Source organism: Daldinia loculata (assembly GCF_022478755.1).
Source record: "Daldinia loculata strain CBS 113971 unplaced genomic scaffold F4817scaffold_8, whole genome shotgun sequence".
Taxonomy (NCBI): domain Eukaryota; kingdom Fungi; phylum Ascomycota; class Sordariomycetes; order Xylariales; family Hypoxylaceae; genus Daldinia; species Daldinia loculata.
The window spans coordinates 613834-631191 of NW_026054862.1; the positions used below are offsets into that span (position 1 = coordinate 613834).

At 47.1% G+C, this 17358-nt stretch overlaps 4 protein-coding genes across 4 annotated transcripts; all 4 read right to left on the minus strand.

Annotated features, from left to right (window-relative positions):
* Positions 1–70: 70 nt before the first annotated feature.
* On the minus strand, positions 71–2039 carry F4817DRAFT_313124 (uncharacterized protein; the record flags this gene model as incomplete). The annotated part of the gene is made up of 4 exons (XM_049300209.1): positions 71–703; positions 857–1092; positions 1155–1828; positions 1891–2039. The coding sequence occupies 4 exons, from the start codon at positions 2037–2039 to the stop codon at positions 71–73; spliced, it is 1692 nt and encodes a 563-aa protein (XP_049161999.1).
* An 886-nt stretch (positions 2040–2925) lies between these two features.
* Positions 2926–4644, minus strand: F4817DRAFT_284522 (ICE2-domain-containing protein). The gene is made up of 2 exons (XM_049299581.1): positions 3886–4644; positions 2926–3824 (listed from the first exon to the last, which is right to left on the minus strand). Exons 1-2 carry the CDS (start codon positions 4408–4410, stop codon positions 3030–3032), a joined length of 1320 nt encoding a protein of 439 aa, XP_049162000.1. The 5' UTR covers positions 4411–4644; the 3' UTR covers positions 2926–3029.
* A 2157-nt stretch (positions 4645–6801) lies between these two features.
* Positions 6802–7982, minus strand: F4817DRAFT_369084 (HAD-superfamily hydrolase; the record flags this gene model as incomplete). The annotated part of the gene is made up of 1 exon (XM_049307311.1): positions 6802–7982. One exon carries the CDS (start codon positions 7980–7982, stop codon positions 6888–6890), a length of 1095 nt encoding a protein of 364 aa, XP_049162001.1. The 3' UTR covers positions 6802–6887.
* A 1065-nt stretch (positions 7983–9047) lies between these two features.
* On the minus strand, positions 9048–12895 carry F4817DRAFT_369088 (uncharacterized protein). Its single transcript, XM_049307312.1, has 2 exons — positions 12008–12895; positions 9048–11492 (listed from the first exon to the last, which is right to left on the minus strand). The coding sequence occupies exons 1-2, from the start codon at positions 12685–12687 to the stop codon at positions 9728–9730; spliced, it is 2445 nt and encodes an 814-aa protein (XP_049162002.1). The 5' UTR covers positions 12688–12895; the 3' UTR covers positions 9048–9727.
* Positions 12896–17358: the final 4463 nt, after the last annotated feature.

Genomic DNA, 17358 nt, shown 5'->3' on the forward strand with positions numbered 1-17358 from the left:
CAGAAGTCTAAACGGATATCATAACATAGCAATAAAATTTCCTAACCCTAACTTTAACTCCTCAAGCTACCTACTTATCAACGCTTAGATTCGGATTTTTAAGCTTCTCTTTTGCCTCCTTTGCCCGGTCATAAACGACTTGCAAGCTATTCGTCCAATTCTTATCAACTATCAGGTAAACTAGCAGACTGACGGGGATGGCGACGCAGAAGTACACCCAGATCGTCCCGGTGAGCTCCGAAACGTTGGTCGACATGCTGAAGAAGCTGGAGACGAAACTGAGAGGCGCAAATATCACGGCGAGATAGGTTAACCGACCTAATGTTTTATTTTGCTCAACGGCGCGCCGGCTCTCCTCGATTGCGGCCACAGCCGTGGCGACAGCAGCGATGCGCTCCGCGCGAGACAAGAGGTCTTGTATGTGGTCGGCGACGATGGTAAAGTCCTTTTTCAGATCGTCAATGCAGTCCTGGTGCTTGGAGCCCGGCTTGGAATCGGGGAAAAGCATTGTACGTGTATCGGCAACCATGGCTCTGTATATTGGAAGCCGCCGCCGCCACGTATGAAGCTTTTTAAGTGACATGTTGAAGTTTATAGACTCGCGTTGGAGTTCTTGCTTCTGTATATCGAACCATTTAGGGCTCTCGATTTCCCATTCAATCTGGCCTAGGCGCGCAGTAACATAACGGCTCAAGGTCAGCCACTTACGGTATCTGGAGTTAGCGAGTCTTTTCTATATATAGTTTATCACATGGGATTCTTGGGTGGTTTTATATAGCACGAAGTCCTATAGTACAGGAAGTGCGCGAGAAACCCACGATCAAGGAAATTAAATGATTTTATAGGGTACACTCACCTCAGCACATATGATCTCCAGAATGCGGAAAGCCATCGCCCTTGGGTTATTTTCGATGGCATCGATATCCTGCTGAGATGTTTGTCGAACCCAGAAAATCAAGTCTTCGAAGAGATTGGTTTTGGGGGGCACCTCATAACCCGTCCGGTTTTTGGGCGTTGGAGAATTCTTGAAAGGCCGATACCCTCTCCAGAGAGGATATCCTTCTGTAATCGAAGGATCGATAAGGAGAACCCCTATACGTATAAGCCAAGTATACGCTATACTCAAGTCAACTACGATAGAAATTATAACTCACCAACGGCTTGCTGGCCAGTTTTAGCCGGTCTAATCCATAGAGACGCCTTACTCCTAACAAGGGCAACTATGGCCGACTTCTCGTCAAATTGAGATTCATGCTCATCGTCAGCGTCAAGCCGTCGAAGCACATTGAACATCCCGGCCTGCTTTTGTGCTTTATTGAAGCTTTCTTGTGTTCTGAAGTATCGTGGTTGATTATAGGTTAAGCGGAAGTACGGCCGATCCCGCGAAACTATATCAAGGTCAGGGAGCTCGACCCACGGATCACGAGTATTGTACCATGTAAAGTCATTGATGTGTTCTCGAAAGAAGAGAGGGTCGATATCAAGCTTGGAACCGAGATGTTCAATGACATCTCGTGAAAGGTCTTCCACAATATATAATCGGCTGGCACCTGGTACGGCTTGCTGGTCTAGACATTGGGCTAGACTTTCTGGAGTATTCATATAATTGATAATCGGAGCTGGTTGCCCCGAAATGAAGTCAACGGACGCAACATTGGTCCGTCTAGCTCTCTCTCTCCGAATGCTGCTCAGCTGGGCGGGCTGTAAGTCTTTGATAAGCTGCCATTTATTAGGCGATGTCGTCACCTCCATCCATTGTGCAAGGTAGCGCAGATGAGGCCAGGCTGCGGACAATGACTTGACGTGCTGGAGATATGGCAATGTAGCTCTTAGATTTTATTAGCCATCAGTCCGTTCAGCCCGCGTATATACTTCGGGGAGGGGACAAACGTATCAATCTCCCAATCCTGCTCGTAACGAAAAGGCGGTCCGTCGTATACGTCTCCGTTGAAATATTCTTTAAATCTTTCCTTGCCAAGTCTTCCATCCGGAATGAGACAATTAGGATCCGACTCGTCCTCATCGTGCATATTAGGCATATGCGCACTCCCGTTACCTACCGCTCTACCCCTTGTAAGACGCTGCATGACTTTAGTCTTAGATAGAAAATAATACAAACAAAACTTTATAAACCCAAGTCTCCTATGTGTACCTCATAACCGAGACAAATATATAGAAAAAAATCAAACAAAGAACGAAGGGAACCCCCTCAAAATGGAAAAGATGAGAAATGACTTAAACATCTCGGTAGCTGAACCTGCTGTTTTATGTTTGCCAAGCGGGTCTCAATCTGCAAGACCGACATACAAAATACAGCCTGCGCCACACCTGAGACGAGGCTCTTCATGTTACATCGCATCTAATACCTAGCCCATTCTGCAAAGCATCGAGGCTGAGCTCTTATACGCAGTATGTACTATGTAGAGAGAGCTGTAGGCTTTGAGGCGTATTAGTCGAGGGAACCAATTCCACGAGGTTTATATTTAATCATCACGATGAAAAACAGCGGAGGCGTCGAATAGAATTCGCACACGATTTGATGTATCTTGAGAGAATTATTCTCGCCATAAGACATGTCGTACCACCCATACCACCCATACCACCACACCTCTTTAAATGTTTGCTTCTCGTGATAAGTCATTTATCTTTGCTCCATAAAGGCAGGGAAGTACCTGGAATGGATCAAAACTCCCCGCAGATGCAAAATGCACCTGGCTTACGAATCAGGCGTGAGTGCTGCTTCATTGCAACAAATAAAACATGGTCGAATTCAATGGAATGGTATACTGTCCCTAATGCCCCCCAACGCCAAGTGCTGTGAACCTACATTTCCCAAGCCGACGACCTGCCCTGCCCAATGCTTGCTGCCAAATATCGATCGCAACGATGATCGACTAAGGTCAAAACACATATGCCACTTTCCTGCTAATGACGTTTCTGCGACCTGTGACCTGTCTTTCGGATCTGCTTCATACCACAGGCCAAAATATCTCAACCTTACTAACTTCGGAATTAATAGACAACCTTGTCTAGTCCGTCTTCCAATGGTTGACTAAACCGCTGTCCGAGTCATCACTACCTAGATATAACTCGATAGCATAGAGACTCATTGTAGCGGCAACATTAACCCAACGCCAAGTATTGCCTCCCGAATCACCGTGTCGGAGTGTCCAGCCTTCTTCACCACCGCTGGCAGAAAAATGTTGAAGTAGAAGACTTGTATAGACGGAGATAAGGATAGAAGGCGAGAACCACGAGAGGAAGCCTAAAATGCGATTCGCCTCATCTGAATCATCTAAAGAAGGCTCCTCTAGAAGCGCACGCGCGCCTGATTCTCGTACTGCTGGAATAATACGAGTCGCGCAGTAAAATACGATCAGTCGGTAAGTTAGAGAAATCATGACCGAAGGTGCAATGGTCTGGAATGCGGCGTGGAGGAAGCTTAGGGAGGAGTATACAGCTTCGGGTAACAAATTAAAGAGATGAACGAGAGTCGAGTAGCTCGCCATAATGATGGGTGGCAGGGGCGGAAACTCTGGTTGATTTGCAGCTTGCTCTGCAGCGGCAGCCTGGGCCTCCGGTGACTGAACATAGTCGGTGAATATCTGATAGACGCATAGAACGATGTAGGCGAATAGTAAAGACGACTCAACGGGATTACCGCGGCCGGAAAGAATTCCTATCGCACACAGGAAAACTGCAGAGGTAACAGTCACGCCGATGAGGGTGGCATCGATATTGCTGATAGATGGGAATAAAGCGACCCGCCATAGGAAGTAGACGGCACTGGCAATGATGGAAGCGGATAGGATCAGGAGAATAAGCTAATATAAGTTAGCAGCTAGAGCTAGGTAAAGAGTGAAAATAACAAAAGAGACTACTCACAACCCAAGTATCGCTTCTTCCACGGTTTACAAGCCATCTCGAAATTTGACCTGCGGCTTGGATAACCAACAGCGTACAGAAGCCTTCGGCAAGTTGGAAGACGGGGCTTGAGTAACACAACATCTTATCCCAAGTACCAAGAGTTACGGATTCAACAAACCCGCCATTGCCGAAGATCCAATCGGTCCAGGTAGCAGTAGGCTTTTGACCACCAAACCCACCGATTGTTCTCGATACCCAGTCGGTGCTGTTAGCATCAACAGCAAAATTGTGCAGAGACCATATCAAGAGGGTCGGAATCACAATCCACTGAGAAGACTGAAGAAACCTGGAGACAACCCAGCCTATGCGCGAGTTTTCGGGGGTGGCAAGCTTGACAGCGCTGTATACCAGGTAGAAACCGAAGAGCGACAGGCTGTAGGCCAAGCCGCTGTCACGTCCGCCTACATCGAAGGAGATGGGTATGGATAGTACGATGGTCAACAGGAAGACGGAGCTGGAGACGATGCGAAAAAACCACCACATGGGCGCGATGGTAGTGGCTGCTGCCGCGCCGAGGTAGCGAGGCTTTCAGCCAGGGCTGTTGTAATGTGTTCGGTTCGTCTTCGGAGGATGCCGTGAACGTCCGTGAAGGAGGATAGTGATTGAATATCTCGCCCGAGCGCGTCAATACCGAGATGTTTAAATTTGCGAGGTCATTGGCGATATGATTATGTATGGCTAATAGAGAGTCGTCGCGTCGAGAAGAGGGGCTCAGCTTGTCTTGTTCTTCCCTAGCCGGGCAAGTTTCCAAACCAAGGTTTTTTTTTTTTTGAATTTTTGATCAAGGTGGCCCTAATCGAGCTAGGTACTAAACCGTTCTTACCCCCCGAGGTTTTTGCACTTGACAAACTGCACCTGCCAGCTGCCTTATCGCTTATCTGCACGTGGCTGAATCGTTCGCAAATACTAACCCTGCAACCTTAGGTACCTACAGCTATCTGCCAACTTTGTTTCACCCTGACGGTTTTCTTCTTGCACGTTGCCGAGAAAAAAAAGAGATAGGTTTAGAGAAAGTTCCTCCAAAGAAACTAAGACAAAAATAAATATAAATCATCAAAATTATCGAAATGTCACTGAATGCGCTGGCTGGACAGACAACGACCCTACATGTCATTTTCTTAATCGGTCTTCTTAATCGGACAAAAAACGGCATGTGCTACTAAAAAAGGTCGCGTGTACATCATGCATGTACATCCCATCACTCATTAACTCGGGCAATGGCGCAAGGCATGGTTGGATTAAATTCAGTAAAACGCCCATAATTATCTGCAAGCTTAATCATTCACCGCCCTTGCCTGCCTTGTCACCATCAGCCCAGCCTAGCCTCTCCCCCTGTCACGCCCCCTTGCCCCTCTTTAAGCTTCAACGCACACATGTCATATCGTCATATCCTTTAACTTATGTACGTCCTCGACCGTCACATGGTTTGATTAATCTTATCAATCTATATACAAATCACTGTAAACTTGATACTGACGTTTACAGTGTTATACCTAAATCGTTCAACTTACTTTTATAGCTTGAAAAGTAGCTCAATAGCAGGGACTACCTTGCTTAGGGCACAACTATCTCTATTTTCTTCACTAGTCCTAAACTTCATTCGGTCGAGATAATTAGGTACCTATTATCATGAAAGCTATAACAATAGCATAGTCAACAGCTTAACCATATCGTGTAGTAAAGCTACCTAATTATTGTGAGTATAATACCACAAGGTTATCTTCAAGATAATTCTCACAATTACTATTTATTCTAAGGCCATTGAGTTCACCTCTTGATATTCCAACAGCACATAGACCGTTCCAGTTTATAGCATGAGCTCCCAGATCGGCAATTTGACCGCTTTTTCAATTGCTACTTACATTAATGATTATGTGGCCACAGACACGTCGTACGAAAATACCTAGGAAGCTGAGTTGGAAATATTTATTAGTATTCTTGTCTCCCAGCAAGCCATTGGTACAGCAGGAGACTTACATTTGTGGCACATTTGGGGATATATCATGCTTGGTAATTCTCGTTGAAGGGGCTGCTACGGTACCTATACATCTTTTTAACCATAGCCCAGAGCAATTCCATACAGAGTTGCTGAGAATGTATAAGACCCCAAGACCACCCCAAGGCATTGCGAACAAAGGAAGACTACACGTAGACAGGCCCATGGCACTGGGTGGTTAGGCTTGTAGTTTTTTGTGTAAATGATATATCGTTAGGTAGCATTGTGACACCGAACTTCTATTTTCGAACTCGTCCCAGGTCCCCCCGGCTTATACATACCTACATACATAACATCGTACCATTAAGCATACATACATACATGTTCACGGCACTAGCCGACGACTTGTAGTTCTATTTCTATTACACATGAATATCAAAATGTGGATCCTGTTGAAAAATGCCAAACATTCATGAACCATCGTACATACTCAAATTTCCCGAGGGGCTTCCGTAGGTCGAAGTTGCTAGAAGGTAGTCTTTGTTGATAGGTAGTTAAGCTCTTCCCTCATGCCTACTGATTTTCAACCTTCAGTCAACAACAAGATATTCATAGCAATAAGATCTAGACTTAAAGACCGACCGCACCCTCATATATATAAGAAGAAGAAGAAAAATCAATTCTCAGAAAGACTATGTCTCATTACATCGTGTACGAAAATCTCTAGTACCAAAGACCGCGCGGTCCAAGTTCGTGTCCTTCGCCTATGTAACAAGCAAGCAGAGGAAAATACGAAAAATGGACCTGGTCTAGATAGTATCGGCTGCCCTACGCCCATCGGAGTCCCAAACGAAAGCATTTACCTAAGAAAGGAACATCAGGTCGCCCTCCCATATGCCTAGGGTAAATGCCGCTCGGTTCCGAAATGGAGACCTAAAAAGAAACCCCAAATGCATGCCTATGTAGGACCGTAACTCCGGTAATAACTCCAGACCACCGTCCTGAAATGCCGTGCCGATAGCCCTCACTCAGCCCCATTAGCAAGCTTCTCCTTCCTCAGCGCCCACTCCACCGCTTCCTTAACATTCGCCGCCGTGTGATCGGGCTGATGCGCAGGCACCGAGCCAGGAACATGGACGCCCGTCTCAACAAGCACGCTCTTCCACTTATATCCGCACCGGGACTCGAAGTTCTTCGCGCCGGCGATATCGCTCCGCGGGTTATCGCCGATCATGTATACCGTGCCGATCTCGCGGGAGGGATTCAACTTCTTGGCGTACTCTCGCAGCACCTTCTCCGCGTAGACGTACGTGGTCTCCGTCGGCTTGCCGATGCTTGTGTACAGCAGCTCGCCTGCTCCGCCCGTCATCTCCGCCCAGATGCCCTTGAGCGCCGCCAGCGCCGCGCCTTGCGCGAGCCGGGGCTCGTGGTACTCGGTGCTCCATAGGAAATCCGGGTTGCAGAAGAATAGCTTGGGCTGGTTGTCCTGCTGGTACCCGTTGTTAGGCAGAGAAGGATCGCCGTTCTTGGGCGATTTCGTGCCGATAAAGCCGCCGGCCGATAGCAGAAGATCGGTGATGATCTGTAAGTCTAGGCCCAAGTCACGCGACGAAGACCAGAACATGATGGCTGATATCGGCGTGGTGTCCAGTACGTTGTTATTGCGCCCGTACTTTTCGTGGTGAGCCTTAGTCATTTCCGGGAACGGGTGGATGAGTGGACGCTCGGCCATGATATCAGATGACGTGAGCACCTTTTTGAAGCCGTATTTATGGGCTAGATCTCGAATCTGATCTCCATGGGCCCCAAGGACTAGAACTGTCTTGTCGCCATACTCGGACACGAGGTCGTAGTAAGGGGTATGCGACTGTACGAACTGTTTCGCGTCGAGGGTGAGACCCAGCCGCTGACCCAGCTTCTCAACTCGTGTTTGCTCCGTGTGTCCGCCGCCATTCGTTAGGAAGATGAAAGGGTCGTTGCGTCTCTGCAGCAGCCGAATAGTTTCGCGAGCTCCTGGGATCACCTTCTCGCCCCTAATAAACACGCCGTCGACATCGAATACAAACGCGGATAGGGAGTCCTTGGGGTTAGCCCCGTTTGCTATATGCCTTCCGGGCATGTCTCCGACATAAAGCAACTGGGTTCTTCCAATCTTGTTGCAATGTCTCTGAATTTGTGTTGCTCGAACGGTACAGAAGCAGCACTGATGCGATGTCGAGTTCTTTAAGTAACCCGTCGAACTTGTGGCCGTGCGATAAATACTAGAGACTGATCTGAAACCTGCGTCAAGCCGTTAAACAAGACAATGCACCCGAGGCAAGAACATATGCTTATCAATCTTGTCAGTTACCTGCGAGGGGAAGATATTTGTAGAGCGATTATGTAGGCACCCACCTCAGAGTGTTTGCCGGTCGGTCCCCAGTTGTGCTTATATTTTCCTAGGAAAGAACAAAGCCATGTTTATATTCATGACTATGGAATACATACCTCATTCGTTCCTTCATTTTTATATGCTAAATCGACTGTGCACATATGTGGTCATAGTTTGACTCCGTTGGCCTGGATACAGCAACTTAGCCTCGTCTCTTAGCAACTCTGGATGGCAACGGAGATAGATAATCCTTTAAACAATAGCAAAAGGTCATAATTTTAACCTAACTAGCCTGGAACTCAAGAATCTTTACGGTTTCAACGATAGGATTAGTTCAGACGTTCAAAGTTTATCAACTGCCGCTCAGACAAATTTAAACCCGTTGCAGCCCTCCTACTTATAAGGGGGAAAGGAGTGAGAGCACGAAATCCCTTTATTCTTTTCCATCATTCCGCTACTGAAGGACCCGGCAACGTGGGGGATCGTGATACCTATTATCGTACAGATATGAATACGTTTCCATATATACTATACTGAAGCAAACGTGTTGACGTGAGCGGTTAATATTATATTTAAAATATAATCAATTTACTTTTTTATATTATTTTATATATTATATCAATTTTTCTGGGTAATTTTTGTGTTACTGCAATGTTACGACCACCCATTTTTTGGTGGCTTTCCTGATTGGGAAGATTTTGCAAAAATAGACCAATCAGAAGAGCCATGGGGTTCGTAACATCACACTCACTCCCAAAAGAGCTCCGATTTATTAAACTACCATTTGTTACCTTTCAACTGGCTTGTCCAAGCGCACTGATGCTTTAATAGTGACAAGATACTTTATATGAAGGGGCAACGGAATATCCATTTATTATTTCTACTACTATTGTCGAACACAATGTCTTAAGCAATTCATCGCATTCGTAAACGAAGGTTTGACTCTCTAAGCACACCCTCAGTGTCTACCCGTCTATGGGTACAAAGACAACCTCATCGCTGTTAGCCGCGGACCATAGGCACAAACGGCATAGCTAACAGGGGACACCCAGCCTGATACGCCTGGGCATCATATTTTACCGAGCCGATCCCGAGTAGTTCCTGTGATACGCTACTACCTACGGCTCAACCCCATTAATGGAGATTTATTTCATCTCCCGTAATATAATCGTGCTTTTCAGAAGCAAACCTGAAGAAACGATATCGCTGTAAATCATAGGCTCATACAGGGCACCTAGCCCACTTCGTGTTGTTTGGTTCCATGCCTCCAGTCGTATTCTGTAAAATGGTCGAAAGAGGGGGTATCGAGTCTAAGACTTTAGGCCGTTCCTTCTATAACGTAGGTGTTTTTTTGTTTCTTTTAGTCGAGTAAACGGATGTCATCCGCAAGGACAAGGTGAAAACGCAAGGCGCGGAAAATGCAGTGAAAGATGCTGACCCGGGACGGGGTCTTCGGGTATTATTAGTACATGATGAAAGTATAAAAGCCTTGGCTAGCGACGCTCGCTGAAATTTTCTCTATCCCGGTCGGATTCTTGGACTGCAGGGCGAGGAGGATTCTGGTGAGGTTGCGCGTAGGAATGTTGGCGGTGATGATATGGAGAGAATTGCTCGTGTGGGGCTTGCGGATGGATACTAGTAGGATGCTCGTATCTACCGATAGGCCCCTGGGGAGTATTGGTATGGCTAACTGATGGTGTGCTCTGGTGACGTATGTGTCTATAACTGGGGTCGAGGGGAGGGTGACCTGGCCCCGAAGTTGACAAAGGGGGTGGATAGAAACCAGGGCCTCGTTGGTTCGGTACTGGCCGACCATCATAATAGTTAGGAATCATAGGGGTTGGTTGAAATTGCGCCGGAGGTATCATGCCTCTACCGTAAGATGCCGGATCTGTGTAATAGGCTCCTAGCATTGGAGCGTGGTTGAAAGGAGTCCGGAAAGTAAAGCCGGGATGGGCGCTGGCGGCTTCGGAAAAAGACCGCTGGTGGTTGCTAATTCCCGGTGCTGCGCCCATTGGCTGAACTTGATTCCGCTGAGGACCTAGATTAGGCCAACGATTGTAGCCGTATTCTGGGGCTCTGGCGGTATCATGGCGGTAATATGGCTCCTCGGCACGGCTTTCTTGGATATTGCCAAAGCCTTGGCGATGGGAAAGAGGATGGATGGGGGTAGGATGCTCGGGTAGCCTTGAGTTCATGAATGTATGAGGAGCATTGTATAGAGATGTGCCTGATATACGCCGACGCTTATCACTAGGATGTAGGTGCACATCTTCTTCGTGTCGGACATACGCGGGTTGGCTTACGCGACGTATCATCATGCGCGGCTCGGGCCGAAGAGCGACGCCAACTGACTGAGAGCGTTTATGGATTTGACTGCTGCCAGGGCTACCTCTCTGCCTCGTTATCGTCTTAGGTTTCGTGTCATTCGGGGTCTCCATGGAGATGTTTGGGAGAATCTCTATGTCGGGAATCTGAGTACTCTGGGCCTCTCTTATCTCATTCCTCATGCGAGCAACAATTTCTTCAATCTCGGCCGTGGTATACCCACTGCCACACCGGTCACGTAGCCAATCAGGCACGGCAGTACCGTTCATGACAGCGCTGTCCGGTATATCGTCTTCTTCGTCTTCGCTATCTTCACGATGAGAACGCTTCCTAGCGGATTTTTCCTGGATACGAGCCTGCTCTCTTTTCCTCATGGACAATGACCAATCCTTGATTACTCCCGGCTGTCCAATTCGCCTATTTTCGTCACTCCATTCCTGAACACGGCGGATCTGTTTCTGTACCAACTCACATTGGGTGTCAGCCCACTCTGGACCATTACGATAACGACTTCGTTGGTAATGTTTGCGACAGTAGTGAACCCAAACTTTCGGAGGTATGTTTCTGGTGCACGTCTTATTCCGTCCGAAGATGTGCGAAATGGCTTTGCGGAGTGAAGATCCCGTCTCGCAATCCTGCTGATACATACAGACAGGACTTCCATCCTGGGAAAGATGATTAGCGAAGGCTGGTGGAGGGGGCCTCGCCTCCATGCCGTAGACCGGTCGATTGTAGGGGCGAAGTTCAACACGATGCGGAGGCGATAGAGGACGCTGGAGCGCAACAGACTGGAGCGCAACAGAGAGCGGAGGAACGGTTCGATCAATCCCTTCCGTGACATTGAAATCAGGGGCGGAGATAGCCCTCTTGTGCACTTTGGAAAAATCAATAGGGGCGAGACGATTCAGATCAGGCTTAGTGTCTTTGGTACTAAGGTAGCGTTAGTAGATAGAAAATAAATACTAGATGTGACCAAGGCTAGACAATAAGCCCTTGGCTTATATATAAATCTGAAGGAGATGTGATTAACAAGACCTTAGGAAAAGAGAACATGTGGTATCTCGACAGATGGTCAAACACCATCATGTTGAGATTACGTGATGGTATGAATAAAGGTGGTTTAAGTTAAGAAACTTAGCACTTGAGATGAACTAAAGGGCATAGTAGGTCTAATTGGGTATGATAATGAGGGTTTTGAAGGTGGATAAGCTTGTATGTGTAGGACTAGGTGCAGGACCGGCAAATCGTTGCACAAACTAAAAGTGACTGGTGATTAAACCCCTGAATTTGACCCATGACACTTGACTCGGTGATCGGTTTGACGATTTCCGTCTGACCAATAGACCAATAAAGAATAACTTAAAACTTAAAGTAACTTGTCTTGAATGGCTATTGAAAAAAAAAAAGTTTGAAAAATAAAAGAAAAGAAAAGAATGCATACTCACATGGTTGCGTCTTGTCTATCAGTCCGATTTGCACTCACACAGCCCCTCGGCATTAACATGGTATCGGATGGTGAGCTAGATCGTATTGGACTTATGACTGGTGCTTCCGTACGAATCGAAGGCGGGGAAATGATTGCTTCACTTGCTGGTTTCTGGTTCGTACCTGGAGACCATGTCTTAGGAATCGTAAGCTCGGCACGGTCGAATTGAGTGTGTTGGACTCCACCAACCGTAGACATAGATGAAATCCTCGAGTGGGATGATAGAGTCGACGAGGAGGAGAGGCTACTATAACTCTCGGAGAACTTGTGTCGTGGCGATCTAGGACTACCGGATCCTGCAGGCGATGTAGTATTTGATGTTGAATGTACTGTCGCCCGAGTCGATTTGGTGTCTATTGGCGGGAGGGCGTATCCATCGGCGTTCCATGGTGTCCTACTTCGACGTGGTAACTTCGTTTCGTGCGCAGGGGCCTTCTCTTGGGCTGGAGTACGCGGAGAGGATGGATGGCCTGCCGTCGTCTCTGTCGTCTCTGTCGCCTCCGTCGTCGACGGCATCGAGCTGGTGCCATGGTCCACGATGTCCCGCTCATCGTCCCGCCCATCGTCCCGCCCATCCTTATTTGTAGCTGTTTCTCCTTGTACCAATGAGGATGAGTTCAGCAATGAGGTAACATCCATACTGCAAGCAGCCAAGAATGCCAGCTCAAAATATAGCCTGCTCTGATGTCCTGGCTCCAGTCCACGAAGTTGAACCGTAGATAACGCTATGTCGAGAAGTTATAGAGGGACTTGTTGCCAGCCCTGCTGGTAATTATAAAGTGAACCACAAGAACCCCGACAATAATTCCCAGCCCGTTTGGATAGTCGTCCAGCAATTTGAGTTAATACGAGGCCAGCTCTTGGTTGAAGCCGTGCGTATGTTAATTGAGCTTCGCCCTAAAACGACATATATAAAATGCGCTGTTCGTGTAGCTGGAATCCGCAACTCGTCGTCATCCGCCATTCCCACGAAAATATCGTATACCCAAAGGGATTTTAACATCTAGGAATCGAAGCACCCCATTAACAAGGCGAGCAACAGCCTTCCTCACGCCTTATACGCTGCTAAAGTAGCAACCTAACCTATACGCGGGCTTGGTGGGAAGGTGCCTGATATGCCTGACTGTGTTGGTCCCGTACAGCAACACGGTGGTGATTTCCTTTCCTCCTTTCCTCTGGCGTAAAGAGGAGATGATGTCACGAAAACGTATGAGTAGGTTTCTCCTTCTTGCCATATAATTGTAGGAAGGTAAGAGCAAGTGACCTGACCGAATTTAGATAGACTGTGTACGATGTGTACGATGTGTAGATGTGTAGATGTGTACGATGTGGGGGATCCTAAGCTTTTGTTGTCCGGGGAAGGTGTAACCAGGATCTAGTAGGAGTAATAGAGTTATCGACACGGATCGACGCTAAAAGAAACTGATGAGCTGTAAATGATTGAAACGATGGATGCGACTTTGCGTTCGAAGAAAGAAGGCAGGGTGGTGTGTAGTGTGTACCTTGCTTGCGTGGCCACTAAGACGAATATTCTCCTAGTAAAGGGAGTCGGATTATGGGGGAACCGAAGAAAAAAAAGCGACAAGAGTACAATTAAACCCCCTGCTATTCGATGGAGCTTGTCTGAAACGTCAAACTAGTTGCAGGCCCGATTTGCTCTTCATAATATTTATTCTCGGTAGTTAGTTAAGAGTCAGTAATAGATATGTTAAGAGCCTCCTTCCTCGGCCGGTCTAGGAACCCTCAAGGTCAAATACGGATAAGAAGTGTGGTCACCTTGGAGGTGTCAGAAACGAGAGAGGAACAGGTGCTACCGAGGTGGGGGGGACGCAGGGGAGCCGGATAGAGATACCAGAGCGAAGTTAGGACGACATTCACGGGTGGTATGTTCACGGGTGATATGTCCGTTCTAGCAAGAGAGGAGCAAGGCTGTGCCACTGCTGTGTGGGACATAGGGGAGTAGATGAATACATATGATAACCTCTTAGGAGTGGTGTAACTTGGGGTATCCGAAAAAGAAACAGATGCTTGTCTCCGAGTTTGGGCTCAAGTCGTTAGGAGGCTAGAACGAAAGCTTGTCCTGAGTCCGAGGCGGAGGCCGATCAGAAGCTGTTGATGTGTTAATAGACGAATAAGCTAGGCAAGAAGACGCTTGTCATGGTTGACATGGCTAACAGACGATCACTATAGGATGAAAGGGTATTATTCTAGAGCAAAGTTACTAACTCTATGGGCTTACGTGGATATCTCGATATATGCAATGCGCCGTCAGTTGGTGAAGTTGTTCCGCATACCCTATGGTAGAATCACGAGTAAGTTCTCGAAATCTCTATGGTCGTCAAGGATCTCGCCTGCATCTTTTTTTTTTTTCGAAAGCCGTATGGGAATGTGGGGCTTACAGGACGGGATAAGCCAGATGGTAGTTCTCTAGGGTTTAGGAACGACGTGTAAGTCGTTTTGGAGGCCGCTCGTGTGTCAGATCGATGTGTTGTAGATCATGGCGTCAAACGTTCCATTTGAAATCGCTTCTCCGTGATCTTCGCAGGGTCTAGTCCGACTAGGATACCCTTGAATTGAATGCTGAAAATGCTCAAGTTCGCTGAAGATTAACCATATAGTGCAGTAGTGCAAAATGAACGAAGACGATATTGTCTCTGAGATGAATAGACGAAACGATGTAAGATTGTCAGATATATATCTGAATAAAAGAAAATCCGAGCGAAATCTAGAAAAGCATAAACTACCTAGGTAACCATTTCCAGTATAGAATGAATCCTCGTCTACGTTGCTCTATTAGTAACTCTGTTTGTAGCTTTGATGAGTCTACGTATGAATATATTTTAGAAATGCAGTTTTCTTTCAGTGCGTCTGTCACAAGGGGTTGCAACATCCACCCCGTATTATTTATCTATGGCCTCTACGCCACAACCAAGGTGAAGCTATAAACGTAAAACCCATGATAGCATCAAGTCGTCAAGGCGGGGCTTTCCCGGGATGGCCCTCGCGTGCATGCACTAATACTCTAAATAGGTAGATCTGACCGAGCCAATAAACGAATCTGTGCAGTGCGTATGTACATGATTGTACATAGATATATAAATATATAAATATAAATGAGAATAGAGATGTATTATAGGCGCGTATTGTGAATGAAAAGATGATATGATCAGTACCCAGCTTAGTACTGTGATATGATCGACGAGCTGAGACCCTCCCTCGTGGGCCTGAAACCTTTATGCGGTGTTTGACGCTGAAAGGTTGCCAGCCGCTAAGATCAGAGAGCCGCGATCCAAGACCGGATTACGGCTTGGCCGACGACGGGGTATTCTACACGCACTCAGCCTCCGATCCCGTCGGTATGTACCGAGCATCATAAGGCGAAACCGCTGCTCACCGATAGCGTTTAGGGGTTGTATGTTATCCAGCGATGAGGCTTTGGCTATTACTTTAGAGTCGAACATAGCAACCTCATAGCAACCTCATAGCAACCTCATAGCAACCTCATAGCAACATGGCACGGTGGCCTTCCTAAGCGGGGTGGAAAAATCCCAAGCCACTTACCAACTGATATAGATCAGGCACTGCAAAATACCTGATGTACGCAGTAGTGTATGCAGCTAAGTGTACCTGGCATGCAGATATGTAGGGGCTATTGCATGTCAATCTGTTCATCTGATACAAATGACAAGCTAAGATCGTTGCAGTGGGAACTAATTAGACTAAAAGCATTACTATTAAAAGTACACGTAATCGGACTGTCAAAAATTATAATTTTCTTAAACTCAGATGGCTTGCTTGATCGAAACTCGAATTTGAGACTACATGTTTGGGGATCTTTTTGAGTTTAGAGGTTGTGTCGTATTAGGAACTACTGAGACGCCTAGTGGAGAGACCCTTTGGTTGTTTCAGTGGAAGTTCAGCGGTCCCAGCAGGGTCCAGTCTAGCTACATAGGTCATGTAGCTAGGATCCAGCTACATAGGCGGCAATACAAGGTACCTCTAACATCACATCCATGTGATATGAGATAACAGCGGTATTAAAAGAAAAGGTGAGCTTTCGTCTTATCTGCTATCTCATTGATACCATTTATAAGTCCATCTACCTCTTACATCCCACCACTTACACCCAAGACCCAAGTCCTTTTTTCCTACTTATTAACTACCTCATAATGCAAATGCTGGCCTCGTGACCCGGTTGACCAAACCCCTTGTGCGGATCTCAACCCTTCTCCACTGCTGCAAATACCCGCTGCTTGCGAAGCGAACAGCCGAATCGAGATGCTATCAGTTTCATATGGGACCATGGGCTGCTGTTGCATCTACGTTTTGACTTCGCCTTCGCTACCGGCTTTTTCATCTGTGACTAAACTCTAGGGTTTAGTTGCTTGCGTAAGAAAGCATCCATCAGATGCTCAAAGTATGAACCCGAAGTCCGTATTTAAAGGGCGGCCTCATGTCATATGTAGACCGGAAGAGTCGGCGCTGAAAACAAGTTTTCTTGGCGGTTTCAGCCATATGCCATCAATAATATACGGGTGTTGACATCGAACTCAAGTTCCAGCTAAACAAATAGTCTAGGTAGTCTCAAGTGAAAGGTGTCAGACTCCGTCTGCGAATCAAGAAAGCCAATCCTCGTGGCAGAAGATAGGGGAAAGAAATCGGTGCGGTAGGTAGCCTCGTCTACGAACTAAGGAGTCCCTAAACACCCGTCAAATGCGGCTGTCCTGGTACCTAACACAAGGGAATTTCTCCGAAGCATGTGCGATTGGACGGACCGTCTGACAACAACCGATTCTATAACTCTGTGCGACCCGGGAGACGACCAAAGCCCCAGCCACGTCATCTGATGTTCGATCCCGCCGAGCTAAAGCACATTCGATGCTCATCGCCGGAGGGCTAGAATTCGCTTTGTCGTACACGCTGACTTCCCATTGACCAAACTGGACCTGCTCTTTTCAGTCGTCATCCTCGGCATCAACACTTTGTATATCGTATACGCTGGTAGATATGACGGTTAGATGCTTTCACGTGCCATGTTGCGCGCCTAGGTGCAGCAACTTGGGACGTGTTATGTCGCCAGTGTAGACTTATCGAATAGACCTCTTTTATAAGTCATACCGAGGAAGGGAGAATTGAGAACTTAGAATCGTGCCTTGCTCTGCAACTACCCTCAACGGAGATTTCGTGGCCCATAAACCGGTAGCTTACAGGAGACCTTTTGGCCGGTTGTCGAGCCGGGTGCCACCAACACTTGGCCGCCATAGTTTCACGCAAACACACGTTAGGCTTCGGTCAACAGATAGTATGTTG

Excerpts from the sequence above, each read along its gene's own strand:
- F4817DRAFT_284522 (XM_049299581.1), bottom strand. The coding sequence starts at position 4,410 with ATGTGGTGGTTTTTTCGCATCGTCTCCAGCTCCGTCTTCCTGTTGACC. Across the intron at positions 3,825-3,885 it reads GAAGAAGCGATACTTGGGTT|CTTATTCTCCTGATCCTATC; the intron begins GTGAGTAGTCTC and ends AACTTATATTAG.
- F4817DRAFT_369088 (XM_049307312.1), bottom strand. The coding sequence starts at position 12,687 with ATGGATGTTACCTCATTGCTGAACTCATCCTCATTGGTACAAGGAGAA. Across the intron at positions 11,493-12,007 it reads GATAGACAAGACGCAACCAT|TACCAAAGACACTAAGCCTG; the intron begins GTGAGTATGCAT and ends ACGCTACCTTAG.